The sequence below is a fragment of the Palaemon carinicauda genome, chromosome 19 (genome assembly GCF_036898095.1).
Source record: "Palaemon carinicauda isolate YSFRI2023 chromosome 19, ASM3689809v2, whole genome shotgun sequence".
NCBI classification, from domain to species: domain Eukaryota; kingdom Metazoa; phylum Arthropoda; class Malacostraca; order Decapoda; family Palaemonidae; genus Palaemon; species Palaemon carinicauda.
Window position 1 is genome coordinate 119,333,156 of NC_090743.1, and position 14,830 is coordinate 119,347,985.

Consider the following 14,830-nt stretch of genomic DNA (forward strand, 5'->3'; position numbering starts at 1 on the left):
CCTAGATTAAGGGTGTATTACATGAAAATTTAAGCTCTTGCATTGAAATTTCAGTAAAAGTAATTAATTAATTCATTTAAGGTTCCTAACTGCATACTAAATTTCTTGTTCCCTGTATTTGTGGGGTTGTTGAAGAAGCTGCTTTTGTCTTACTGGTCTTCCATTCTTCCTACAGGGGTGAATACTAGTGAAGATGTTTGTATACTGATGATGCCAATGTCACATGCATCAGGGTGGGGAGATGTATTAGGAGATCCATGAGTCGCCAATTATGTCGGTCAATTTTGAAGTCGAGACGAATTTGAGTGCTGTTTTTAAGCATGATATCCTACCCCTCATGAGCGAGGATATTTGTGATGAGAATTTTTGATAGAAGTTAAAGGAAATATTCTATGCATTTTTGTGAATGGACTTGTACGACAAATGAAGGACGAGAGAAACCGTTGCAGTTTGATTTTGATAGTGGTGAAACATACCGGTATTTATTTTGTATGAAACACATATCTGATGGTAAGGTTGACTGACAGACTTTAATGTATAAAACTTGAAATGATTTATGAACATGAAAGTGTATAAAAAAATTGTTCCATTCATTACCACTGAATGTAACAGTGTAATTTTTCATATCCTGTATGTTAGGTGGGTCTGAGAACAGGATCACTTACACTGCAGTTAACTATTTGCTAACTATACAGCTTTTGAAAGAAAATATTTCTTGTTGGGTGTATTTGGGAATGTAAGTTCAAATCTCAAGGAGCCTTGCTTATTTCTACTTGCAAATCACAAGATTGCTTCATTTAATACAGCTGTACATTATAGCACCGCTTTGTAAGTAAAGAGCCGACACTACAATTTCGTCGGAGAAGTTGGTTTGTGATAAAACTAATCTTGTAATACCAGGAGAATGGTATAGAAATGTAGCAACTAATGTTACTATTGTCAGATTTACATGTAAAAAAAAAAAGCTTTTTCATACAGTATAGATGGCCTGGTCCTGATAAGTAAATATTAGTTATCAAGAAGTGTAACCAAATCTGTCTGTCATAGACTCGTATTAGATAAGTTTACTGTGTTGTACTTAATTACTGAAGTGCCGTGTCCTGGACGTTGGGGGTCAGTCGCCTCCAACTATATTGTAGAGGAGTTAAATTGTTGCAAAATATTTTATAATTGAAGTTACCTAAATTGCTTTTTAAGTATAAATTGCTTGCTAAGTACATCAGCTTTATTCAACTGCTTCAGTGTTCTGTACATAAAAGGTTTTAATTTCTAAAATTGGATAAAATCGTGCTATGAACTGTTAGAAATATTTTGCATTGCTTAATGTTTGTACATTAATAAGCATGTTTAACATAGCTTAAAATGTAGTCATTTCCGAATATGGCTGTGACTTTCTTCTGCATGTCGTTGATTACTCTGATTTTTCAAAATTTTAGTAAACTCCCATAGAATATGGCAATATATCTTATTGATTTGCCTTGTGCTTTACCGCAGGAGGTTTTGTTGTAAAAGGAAGTTTTCCTCGTATGAATAAAAAAACTAGAGAAAATTAGTTAATGGTATTGTATTATCATCAAGAAAACATTATATTTAGGTATCCCTTGTCTTAAAATACAAAATAGTTGTACAGTATTTGTATTATCAGTTGAAAATAGGTGTTTGTCGGATGGTATCTCTTGAATTTTAGTTGTGATTTTAAAGAATGCTTTGATTTTATCTCTAAAGATATGCTTTGAATAGATTTTATTAGTTGGCCTTTGTATCATCACAGCAGCATCCTGTAAATTGCTTCGTTTAAGCTCTCGGATGTTTCATTGAGTTGCTATTTTGTCTAGGTATGGAGCTGAAATTTCTGCCAACCATTCTGCCAAGCCATTTCGTCAAGTTATTTTTTTCAGCACTTAGATTGTGTTCTCACTAATTAAGGGTTTTCAGCACTTAACCTCTTAAGTGTCCCTACAACTATTAGAAATTTGATCACCACTTTTCAGGAATTCAAGAAATTTTTGATTACTTTAAATTTTTGTGGTCGAAGTACTTGAATGTTTGGAATTTTATAGTGCCGGGCTTCAATATTCTTGTAGAAAATTTAATTTATTGCTAATCCAAAATTTTAAATCTTGGGTAGAGACCTGCGTCTTCCTTACTGCTACATATACCATCCTTCCCTAACTGGTAACGTCTTTTGTTGCTGTGCTAAAAGGGTGTTTAGGTAACAATCTCCTCTGTGGATTTGCTGAGATTTTGTCTCTACTAACATATTCTACATTTTGAAGAACTTATCTTTTGTTATTCCTTAATGGAGTATGTAGTTGAATTAAAAGTAGAATTTTTACTTTTAATTTTTGATGGAACTTTATCGCTCTTTTACAGATTTTTTTTTTTTTTAAACCAGTACAGTATGTTGACATTATTTAAATGGATATTCAGGAATAATCCGAGTAGTCCAATTGTAATAATCATTTTGTGGCTGGATGTCAAATACCTTTCATCAGTTGTTATGGATATTTTTTTTTTTATTGAAAACTTTACTCTGAAAATTGTGGTTTAAGCTTTACATTCAGACACTGTATTATTATAAACCATTCCTGATGCCAGCCAATTCTTGTTTCCAGCTAACAAGGAAAAAAAAGACTTTTTATTATATATAAAAAACCAGAGTTACTGATGGTTGTAAAACCGAAAGCTTCAAATATCCAGTGTTAGAATGTTATTCTGTGCACCAGCGTCGTTACTGCCAACCCCCAAAGTAGCGGGCTTCTTTCAAATTGCAAAGGTTGCATGATGTTTTCCTCTTTCTAATTGTGACTTGTCTGGCTTTATTGCTCGACAAAACTTTCCATTGCCAGTTTATTTACTGTCGGCCAAATGCCTTTTATTTATCTTTTCATTGGATGGCTTTTCATAAGGTTACTTTGATATGATTGACTGATTTTTATATACATATTTTTTTTTTGTTTTGCAGAAAGTGAATGCTCAGGCTAAAGGATTTTTTTATTTTTCTATGTAGCTGCGAGGAACAAATGTAAGTAGACGCTGACATTTAGTTACACGAACTGCGATGATTGTGAAGATGCATTGTATGGCAGACTGATATTTAGAGATTTATGTACTGTATTTGTAAATCATGAACTAGAACTTTGTCAAAATTATAACAGTGTTTGTATTCCAAAACTTATAAGCAGTTGATCCTGTGAATTAACAATGTTTTGAACAATTTGGCAAATCTCAGTGTAAACAGGTTTGATATCTTCATTCTCATGTTTTAGTAATTAATGATTTAAGATAGTTAAAATTGGACAAATCATGGGCAAGTAAATGTCACTTAATGCCATATGCTTTATTAATAGGGCATTATATTACAGAAGAAATATGGCTTCGTATTTTTTACTGTAAAATCCGATTCGTGTGTTAAACCCACGTGTATGATACTTGTAGTTTTTGTGTAATGACCTAGTAATGCCTAAGAAATATTTGCAATATTTATGTATCATTTATGTTTTTTTTTTCTTTTATTTCACAATATACCCAAGGTAGGGGTATGCAATTTCTTAGATGGAAGAAAATGCCTTATCATTGAAGTCCAAGATGGTTGATTGACAAGTGATATACAGTACTCTACAATGTGGTTGAATATGTTTAAAAACCTGGTGAAATTTTTTTTTTTTAATCAAGCCGCTCTTGCGTATTGTAGGAAGAAAAATACCACTATTAGTAATCATTCTAGTCAATTTTGTATGGTTACATAAAATTTTACTATTACAGTATGTAGTCAAAAGTATAGCAGACCATTTGTAACATGATACCAAAATTAAGAAAGCTAAAGAACCAGAAATCAATCAAGACATTACCATGTAATGGGTTTTGTCATTTTCTGTCTTAATCTAGTCATCATCTATCATGTCTCGTAATTATTTTTTTTCTTTGATACCACAACGGAAAAAAGTCGTCTTGACGTGGAGCCCCTAAACTACCACTACTCTTTCAAAGAAAAAAAGTTATGAATGGGTTGTAATTTTCTTAAAGGGTGGATGTTCCATTTATACAAACCTTTTATGTGCATAACTCTCTACACACCAAGTAAAGTAAAGTACAGCATCCAATTGTATTTTTCTTGTTCTAGCAGGCAATAGTGTGTGTAACACGTCGAAGGGTCCTGAAAAAAATCTATAGATAGTCTAGGGGTTCGTTCACTTTTCCGTTTGCTTGTGGTTTCGCATCAATCAAGCCACTAGTGCTTGCATATGCCTTGCTGGTTCCTATACTAACTTTGATTTACTGTTACTCCAATTACATTTCTGGTCATTTCAGAATATTTTTCTTAATTTTTTATGTAACTTGACAGATAAATTGTTTCTTTATTTAGTTTTAACAGTGGGGGACCTTAACAAAATACAGTAGACTTTATCTAGTTTGGACTGCAACTGATAACTATTCTTCTGTTATAAGTGCTTATACATTCCTTATTCCTTCTTGATTATGCAAAATTTAGAAGAAAAAAAATTGTAATTCACAGGTAATGAATTAAAAAATATTAAAGATATTGGAAATGAAAAGTATAAAAATTTATGTATATAACAACTTACACCTTTTGGTGTTTGTATAATATATATTAAGATTAATTAGAAAATTAAAATGACTTGAAGGTATCATGTTAGGAATGAAAATATAAATTTTATTTAATGTCATTAAGTGAATGGTACAACCGTTCCTAATTTGTACATATTTTAATATTGTACCAGAGTTTTTCTGGTTACTCTTTACAATGGAAAATGTAAAATATTTGTTAAGTTCGATATTCCTAAGAATTTTTTTTTTTTTTTCCAAGTTGTTTTGGGTGTGTTGTTTGTATGTGCCTGTATTCATTTACAATGGTGATCATCATGCTATTTTATTTTTAAGGTTTGTTATAATTATCGCTGTGTTTTTAGATATGAACAAAGGTATGGACAAGGAAACTTCAGTCTGAAAAGGGAAAGAGGAAGTCTTGTTACTCTTAGTCTTTATTACCTCTTCTCTCGAGGAGAAATGCTTTGAGTATCGCATTGTTCTTTCTTTTTTTTCATGTAAACTGAACTACTTATTTAAAGTTTTATGTAATTTTCCATATATTCATTTAATGTAACTTCAAATTAACTCTAAGAGGAATGCAAGCGCTGACATTGTTTCTATAAAGACTAAGAGAACAGCTAGAACAAAATAATCCATTTTCTCTTTCTTCACCTTGTTCCTACCTTGCGTTCAGGTTTGAAAACATAGAAGAATTAAGTGTTCAACGTTATAGGCTAACTAATTGGTTTTGTCAAGTGTAACGACACCTGTAGTTGTATATACTGATTTTGCATTTTCAGAGATTGTTTATGCCTTAGGAAACTGTGTGCAATAGTATGTTCTTTTACGCGTGAGATTCTTGTTGATGAGAAGTACTGGGCGTTTTATAAGTTTATAGAAAAGGGATAAAGTATTTAGATGAAAATCAATTTTGTTTTATATAGCTTTGCTAAGAATTAGTGGTAAGGATATTGATAGATCTCTCTAATTTCTTGTGCTCGCGTAAGTGAGGCAGGAAATGTCTTTCCCCTTAACTGTATTTCCTTTTCGTTTTCAAGCGATCTTATCATTTGGGACATGGTCATGTCTTCACATAGTATTCCCCCCCCATGTCATCGGGCTTATGTATAACACATTTGTCAAAGAATTAGCGGTGTGTCTGTTTTTAATAGCTAGGATATGTTGATGGGCTCTGTTGCATTTACCCACATATTAGACTTAATCTTTCACTGTCGTAATGTATCGAGAGCCGTCGTCGTAGTGCAATTTATGGTTTGGAGAGTATTGAAGCAGTAGGTTTAATACAGGAACCAGGTTTATTGGTAAAATGACACTAGGTCTCACTTGCGTGGTGTACTGTATCAGACTTAGAACATATTTAAAATGTATATTTTTAAAGATTTAATCTACTCTCTATAGGGGTGTATCAGTTCTTTTGTAGGGATATGTAATAGGAAGGAAATTAGTAAAGTATATAGTCAAGAAATGGTGATATATAAGAGAACAAAAGGAGATAAAATATAACATTTCCTTTATTAGAATCAATTTGATATCTGATTAATGAACTGTTATTTTTGGCCCTTTCCCTTATAAATTGCCCTTCGTTCAATTTGAACTTTCCCCGTCTCCCTAAGATATTCTTTGCAACCTTAACTGTTTTGGTTTGTCCAGGTTCATGACTATCCATTTCCCACCCGTCATTCAGAACTCGATACTTTAGAGCCAGCTAGCGAGATTTAGAAATGTGATTCAGTGGTCAGGTTATACTACTGAATATTCTAATTATTGAAGAACCCAGTTTGCTAGTAGCTAATTCAATTTTCACAGGTATGCTGCATTGGCTCGTCATTAAGATTTAAAAGTAAATCACGGAAACATGGGCTGCTGTTTAACAATTGCATTTGCTGCAATATCATGAAATTGAACTTCAAATAGAATTTGGCATTACCAGTAGGAAGTAAAATTGTATTATGAAAAAGGTAAAAATGTACAGATTGTTTGATGGCTGATTTTGTGTAGTTTTTGCCAAAATTAGGGCAAATTTTAAAACTGCTATTGCCTGCATATTAAGTAAAATTATGATTGGTGCTTGGACCATATTATTTTATGGTAGAGCCATAGCAGTTGTCCGTGAGACATCAATTTAGATTAATGCTTTGATAAATCAGAACTTCAATGTATTTAGTGAAATCATGCTGTGCATATTTAATTGTTGGTGCAATCATTTTGAAATGGTTTATATAAGCTCTACCCTGGTAAATCAGGGGGCAATATTTCCTTATAGGGTTCAAGACAGACTGCAACATTTTGAAGTGCAAGTCTTTATATTTTTATTATTGTAATTTCAATTTCTTTTCCCTTTAGTCTTTTCATCTCATTGTTCCACCTCCCTAAGGGGAAAACATGTTTCACTGTAGACAAGGCCCTCCCAAGAGAAAAGGATTTTGGCTCTGAGGTCTAATTAAACTCCTGTTTATTTAGCCTGCAATTTTGATTTTTCTACAAAGTATTTCAACAAATTCGTAGAACAGGCTATCCTGTTTAGTTCTTTATTCAAGGGTGCCTTTCTTAAAATGCCTGTCCAGATTTTACAAAGTCCTTAGACAATAGAATTGCATATTTAAGTTTTCCTGCTTCAGTGAAGTGAGAAAACAGGTTTAATAAAAAATAATGTAAAAGGAATTTACAAATCACAGGTATTAAGATTTATTAATACCCAGTTATCTTTATTTCTGCTCAACAAATGTAATTTAAATTAGCTTGCGTCAAAAAGTTTTGATTTACGCCGTAAAACCTTATCCAAAGTCACTTCCTTCAAGATGATAGTGTATTAAAATTCAGGGATATTTCCAGAATACAATTAGCTTTGCACTAGTTGATAAATTTCAATACACATTCCTGTTAGTATCTTTATAAAGTCATAAACTAATATTTAGCTTACAAGAGGGATACAGTACCTCAGAAGCTGTATTTGCAGCATCAGGTTGTGGAGAGTGCAATAGATTTCATTAAAAGCTTTTTTTTTTTTTGGTACTGGTGGATGTTTGGTAATTTTGCCATAAGACATAAAGTCGCCGTACTAGTTTCGCAACTGTATTGAGAGGCAGCTGAGCTGTATGTCATCAATGTAAGACTTGTCTTTCAGTGGGTAAATGAACCTAGAGCCCCATAATTGCTCTTTCAAATAAGATCTTTTCCAGAGCAGATTCACTAATAGTTAGCCTTGGTCATTTTGTACGCATTAGTTCCTGATAAGGAAGGTAATGAACTGAAGTCATCGTGAAAAGCAGGAATTTTTGTTATGTAATAAATAATAGAACAATGTATTACTGAATAATGTGTCTTATTTACCTTATCTCGGAATTTGAAGAACTGATGTGCCATCATACACTGATGATAAACCAAATGATAGGCTTTTATGAATGCCAGTACTCGACAAAGTATGGCTTTGGGTACACTATGTTAATGTTTATCAGCAATAAATTTCACAAGGAACTTCAATAAAAATAAATTTGTTCAACAAAATGCACTTTATCTTAATACTGTACAATATTTAAATTGGTTACTTGCGGGCAAAATTACTCTCCATGTGTGCCGATCCCCTCTGCATCGAACTCACTCTTGATTTTACCCGATCTTCGATCGAGCCACGCGAGGCAGCTGCAAGAAGATTACTCCTGCAAATACAGGATAAGAAGTACATTAATACCATAACATTCACTGAAAAAAAAAAAAACCATCAATCATAATTGGCATTTAAATTTATGAAGGTTGTAATTGGCATTCAAATTTATTATAATTGACAAACCAGAAATTAATCATAACCAAGGAAAGAAATATGGCAAATATTATTAAATTCTGACTGGTACTTAATAACATGCTAAGTTACAACTACATTCTATTCCACTATTACCTGGTTGTTAAAAGAACATTAAATTATTATTATTACTACTACTAGCTATGCTACAACCCTAGTTGGAAAAGCATGCTGCTATAAATGGAAGGGCTCCAACAGGGAAAAAATAGCCCAGTGAGGAAAGGAAATAATCGAAAGTAATGGAAAAAATAAGATATTTCAAGAATAACATCATTAAAACATCAACTATATGTGGAAGAGTAAAAGAGGGCTTTCGAAGAATGGCTGCAGAGTAATAGTATAGAGAAGTATGAAAAATATAAAGCGCAAGGTACGTGAGGCAAAGAGGGCAGCTGACCTGAGGTGGGGCCAGGGACTGGGTCAGTCATATGAAGAGAATAAGAAGTTTTGGAAAGAAGTGAAGAGAGTAAGGAAGGCCGGCGCAAGAATTGAAGAGACAGTGAAAGATGGAAATGGAAGGTTGTTAAAAGGAGAGGAGGCAAGGAAAAGGTGGGCGGAATATTTTGAAAGTTTGCTGAATGTTGAGGATGATAGGGAGGCAGATATAATTGCTGTTCCAGGTGTTGAGGTGCCAGTGATGGGAGATGAGAATGAGAGAGAGATTACAATAGAGGAAGTGAGGAGAGCACTAGATGAAACAAGAGTAGGAAAAGCATCTGGTATGGATGGTGTGAAAGCTGAGATGTTGAAGGAAGGGGGTGTGACTGTACTTGAATGGTTGGTGAGATTGTTTAATGTGTGTTTTGTGTTGTCAATGGTACCAGTAGATTGGGTTTGTGCATGTATTGTACCACTATATAAGGGTAAGGGAGATGTGCATGAGTGTTGTAATTCAAGAGGTATTAGTTTGTTGAGTTTAGTTGGAAAAGTATGGTAGAGTACTGATTAATAGGATTAAGGATAAAACAGAGAATGCAATCTTGGAAGTACAGGGTGGTTTTAGAAGAGGTAGGGGTTGTATGAATCAGATTTTTACAGTTAGGCAGATATGCGAGAAATATTTAGCAAAAGGTAAGGAGGTGTATGTTGCGTTTATGGATCTGGAGAAAGCATATGATAGAGTTGATAGGGAAGCAATGTGGAATGTGATGAGGTTATATGGAGTTGGTGGAAGGTTGTTGCAAGCAGTGAAAAGTTTCTACAAAGGTAGTAAAGCATGTGTTAGAATAGGAAATGAAGTGAGCGATTGGTTTCCGGTGAGAGTGGGGGTGAGACAGGGATGTGTGATGTCGCCGTGGTTGTTTAACTTGTATGTTGATGGAGTGGTGAGAGAGGTGAATGCTCGAGTGCTTGGACGAGGATTAAAACTGGTAGGCGAGAATGATCATGAATGGGAGGTAAATCAGTTGTTGTTTGCGGATGATACTGTACTGGTAGCAGACACAGAAGAGAAGCTTGACCGACTAGTGACAGAATTTGGAAGGGTGTGTGAGAGAAGGAAGTTGAGAGTTAATGTGGGTAAGAGTAAGGTTATGAGATGTACGAGAAGGGAAGGTGGTGCAAGGTTGAATGTCATGTTGAATGGAGAGTTACTTGAGGAGGTGGATCAGTTTAAGTACTTGGGGTCTGTTGTTGCAGCAAATGGTGGAGTGGAAGCAGATGTACGTCAGAGAGTCAATGAAGGTTGCAAAGTGTTGGGGGCAGTTAAGGGAGTAGTAAAAAATAGAGGGTTGGGCATGAATGTAAAGAGAGTTCTATATGAGAAAGTGATTGTACCAACTGTGATGTATGGATCAGAGTTGTGGGGAATGAAAGTGATGGAGAGACAGAAATTGAATGTGTTTGAGATGAAGTGTCTGAGGAGTATGGCTGGTGTATCTCGAGTAGATAGGGTTAGGAACGAAGTGGTGAGGGTGAGAACGGGTGTAAGAAATGAGTTAGCGGCTAGAGTGGATATGAATGTGTTGAGGTGGTTTGGCCATGTTGAGAGAATGGAAAATGGCTGTCTGCTAAAGAAGGTGATGAATGCAAGAGTTGATGGGAGAAGTACAAGAGGAAGGCCAAGGTTTGGGTGGATGGATGGTGTGAAGAAAGCTCTGGGTGATAGGAGGATAGATGTGAGAGAGGCAAGAGAGCGTGCTAGAAATAGGAATGAATGGCGAGCGATTGTGACGCAGTTCCGGTAGGCCCTGCTGCTTCCTCCGGTGCCTTAGATGACCGCGGAGGTAGCAGCAGTAGGGGACTCAGCAGTATGAAGCTTCATCTGTGGTGGAAATGTGGGAGGTTGGGCTGTGGCACCCTAGCAGTACCAGCTGAACTCGGCTGAGTCCCTGGTTAGGCTGGAGGAACGTAGAGAGTAGAGGTCCCCTTTTTTGTTTTTGTTTTGTTTCTTGTTGATGTCGGCTACCCCCCAAAATTGGGGGAAGTGCCTTTGGTATATGTATGTATGTATATGTTAAACAGGGTGACAATTATCTTTTTGAATACAATTGCTGCAAGTTTAAACTTTTGAAGTTTCCCCAACAAAGTTGATTTGCAAAGCATTATACCCTGCATCTGACCACTCACCTTCTAAATTTACCTACATCCTTTTCTATAGCCTCTTCTTTCCTCTTCTCTTCAGCATATCTCTGAACGTTCTCCTTTCGATCTTCATCCCTTTTCCGCGCTGCTTCCATCATTTCTTGCCGTTTCTTCTCCATATCTTTTTCTGACAACTTCTGCTGACCTTTCCCCTGGTTGCCTCTACTCGAGTCTCCTCCGTATTTCCTGTCTCGGCTACGACTTCTGCTCCTAGAGTGATCTCGAGGATGTCTGTATTTTCCACCAAATTGATTTTGATTTCTTCCCCTTTCATTTTTTCTGTAATTATCATGATTTCTTGGTCTGTCTTCATATCTCTCTCTGCTCCTTTCCCCACCTCTGTTATCACCCATAAATGTGTCTCTCCCTCTGTTGTCATACCTCCTCCTCTCAAAATCTCTATTGCTATATCTCTGGTCTTGGTTAGGATTTCTATTATCTTGCTTTTCACTGGTATCCCTCCATCTTCTGTGATCGTCTCTCCGATCTTCAACCAAGTTTTTCTTTTCTTTTGATTCATGCTTTTTCTAAAAAGACAAAAAATACATAAATGAGTACACAAGTTTGATCTGAATTTTGTTTTTCTGCAATGCAGATATTTATGGCATTTCCTGGTGAAAAGATGGAATACTGTACAGTAATATGCAGCAAAATTATTTTTAATAATTTGAATAAGGCACAAAGCTCAATTCAACTGCCAAAACAATATATACAGTATATATTAAAAAAAAAAAATAAACATTCACAGAACATTATAATTCACAAGTCTAAACACTAGATTTGTTTACTGAAATTTATTCTTTGTCATAGCGTCGAATAGAAAACGCTATTAAAATGGCAAGGCCAACTTGACCTTCAAATGAATTTTTTTTTTTTTTTTTTTTGTTTTTTTGTGTTGCCATCACCCACCCTCCATATCACCACACCCAACCACCTGTCATGTACTGAGAGGCGAATGAAAGAGAGATCCCAAGCCGAAATAAACAAAAAATATTATGAATTACGCACTGTAGTCCTAACCACTAGCCTCATGTATTGCACACCTTGAGCAAAACGGAGAGGGAGGGAGGGAAGTATCTCTTTTTGAAGTAAAGTATAGAAATAATAAATTTAACTACAGTAGTTTATGAATCTAACCTTAATACAGAAAAGGCTGAATATCATATTTTCCAGAGAAGGGAAGGTGATAAACAATAAGAACAAACAAATACTATTCAAAACCAGTAAATTAAATGGTCGTCTGTTCGAACAGTGCATAAAGTCTCGTATATAAGAACTTTGAAAGACGTGAACCTTTAAATTAGAAATTATTCAATCTAAAAAAAAAAATATTGTTCAAACTGTACATTAAGTCTCATATATATAAGAACTTTGAAAAATGTAAACCTGTAAATAATTATAAAATATTCAAATAAGTGCAAAAAAAAAGAAAATGACAATTTTTTTCAAAAAGGACTTCAATATGCACCAATAGCTGTGAAAATTCTCGATACATATAAAAAGTTAACTAGCTTTGGGGCTGGACAATTATGAGGTTAAAAACAATCAACTTAGGAATGTATTTCATTCCTATTATTAATAATAATAATAATAATTGCTAAGCTACAACCCTAGTTGAAAAGCAGGATGCTATAAGGCCAGGGACTCCAACAGGGAAAATAGCCCAGTGAGGAAAGGAAACAAGGAAAAATAAAAGTTCAAGAACAGTAACATTAAAATAAATATCTCCTATATAAAATATAAACACTAACAAAACAAGAGGAAGAGAAATAAGATAGAATAGTGCCTGAGTGTACCCTCAAGCAAGAGAACTAACCCAAGACAGTTGAAGACCATGATACAGAGGCTATGACACTACTCAAGACTAGAAGACAATGGCTTTATTTTGGAGTGTCCTTCTCCTAGAAGAGCTGCTTTCCATAGCTATAGTCTCTCTTCTACCCTTATGAAGAGGAAAGTGGCCACTGAACAATTACAGTGCAGTAACCCCTTGGGTGGAGAAGAATTGTTTGGTAATCTCAGTGTTGTCAGGTGTATGAGGACAGTAGAATATGTAAAGAATAGGCCAGACCATTCAATGTGTGTATAGGCAAAGGGAAAATGAACCGTAACTAGAGAGAAAGATTCAATGTAGTACTGCCTATCCAGTCAAAGGGCCCCATAACTCTCTAGCAGTAATATTTCAACGGGTGGCTGGTGCCGGGTACTGTACCCAAATGGCTAGAAGATGAAGCCAACTGTAAACTGGAATTATCCCCATAAATACTGTACTTGAAGGAGGGTGTAATCACAACTAAAGGCAAGGGAATTAGAAATATGCATCGTTCTAATTCATTTGAGACCATGCAATCCCTTTTCCTGATAGCTAACAGGCCTTTGGTTAGAGATTCATTAAAAATCGGGGACACTATTGTATCTTATTTCTCTTCCTCTTATTTTGTTAAATTTTTTTACAGTTTATATATGAAATATTTATTTTAATGTTGTTACTGTCCTTAAAATATCTTATTTTAATGTTGTTACTGTCCTTAAAATATCTTATTCTAATTGTTAATTACTTCTCTTATTTACTTTCCTTACTGGGCTATTTTCCCTGTTGGAGACCCTGGGCTTATAGCATCCTGCTTTTCCAACTAGGGTAGTAGCTTAGCAAGTAATAATAATGATAATATACTGTAGACTGAATTCATGTTATTACCTTTTACTTTGCTCTATTAAAGGTTCTAACAACCCCTACTATCACTGCGGAACTACCGTAGTCACTGTAAGAAACATCTTTTTAAATATAATTGTGAATTCAATATTAAATTAGATTGTGATCCTGTTTATTTATTTGAATCCCTCTTCAACAACTCCCAATCACCATAATTCTTTATGTCTGGTTTGGAATTGTTCTTGAGTATCTATTTTTTCATCAAGGCCAACTGGGTCTTTTAACTCTTTTTAAAGTTCCAACAACTGTAAGCGTGTAAACCCTGCAAATGGTTAGTACCCAAAGAGGTAGAGTACTGGCTCCCACATTTACCCCTTGTAAAGGAATCTGGTCTTTAAGAGGGTCACTGATAACAGATCCTGTTTTTGAGCGACTAACAGGGTAGTGCATATTTAACGAATTTAATTTGCTCCCCTTCCCTTTTACTGAGTTGGATATGAAATAAAGTTGAGGATTCTTAATGGCTTCTGCTGCCATGTCCATATAAGATGAACTTTAAGTGGACAAAGGAATTGGCAGACTCAAAATCCAAATGGTTTACCTTCGTGCAATATAAAATTGCCAACCTCCACATCCTTATAAATGGGACCCAGAGAAAAGACCTGAGGAAAAGTGTTAGTTGGTCTGACCTGACCTCAAGACTTATTACCAACATAACAGAATTATGAGTCTTGGATGCACAGGATAAGGGTGAAATTTTCAACTTCCCCTGTTCTAACATCCTTTCCTCTGGCTGAGCGTATGATACCAGTTGGTAAAAGTACAGGAAATGTGTTTTGTTTGTCTTATCCAGTCTGAAACAATGTAGGTATTGGAACTCCTTGAGACTGGAAATTATATTTCTCTACTGTACATTGTCAACAACATAGACCATAACTTTGCCTTGTGAAAAAGGGACCGTACTCCTACCATGATACAAACCTTTAACATCACAAATGTCATTAATCTGAATAATATTAGATAAGGAAACATTCCTGTACTGTAAAAGGATAAGTTTAAAAATGTCTGCCAAAATTGTTGACTACGCAGATACAATATGAATAACAACCACAGAATATTTTAATCAATTATTAATCAAACCTAAAACTAATCCCATTTGACAGAAAAGATTACCTACTCTATTATAAAGACGTAAATTAGCTTTACCGTTGACTATGTCATCGGCA

The 14,830-nt window shown here is 34.9% G+C and overlaps 3 protein-coding genes across 5 annotated transcripts in view; 2 read left to right on the forward strand and 1 right to left on the reverse strand.

The window, feature by feature from the left end:
* LOC137658791 (arfaptin-2-like) overlaps positions 1-7,888 on the forward strand; it is a 31,190-nt gene extending 23,302 nt beyond the window's left edge. For 2 of the 3 annotated variants that reach the window (XM_068393824.1, XM_068393826.1), the window contains one exon: positions 176-1,552. Coding sequence is in view for 2 of the 3 variants with exons in the window: in XM_068393826.1 (XP_068249927.1) it covers positions 176-188 (13 nt within the window). In the remaining variant the exon portion in view is untranslated. Of the gene's footprint in view, positions 1-175; positions 1,553-2,965 lie in introns of those variants that run through there. The other variant, XM_068393827.1, reaches the window with a different exon arrangement.
* LOC137658792 (pre-mRNA-splicing factor CWC25 homolog) overlaps positions 1-14,830 on the forward strand; it is a 585,361-nt gene that overhangs the window by 433,885 nt on the left and 136,646 nt on the right. The gene's annotated exons all lie outside the window — the stretch shown is intronic.
* LOC137658790 (pre-mRNA-splicing factor CWC25 homolog) overlaps positions 8,063-14,830 on the reverse strand; it is a 55,160-nt gene continuing 48,392 nt past the window's right edge. Inside the window, exons 6-7 of the mRNA XM_068393823.1 lie at positions 10,937-11,478; positions 8,063-8,228 (exon numbers count right to left, since the gene is read on the reverse strand). Of these exons, the coding sequence (XP_068249924.1) occupies positions 8,114-8,228; positions 10,937-11,478 (657 nt within the window). The 3' untranslated portion in view covers positions 8,063-8,113. The remainder of the gene's footprint in view (positions 8,229-10,936; positions 11,479-14,830) is intronic.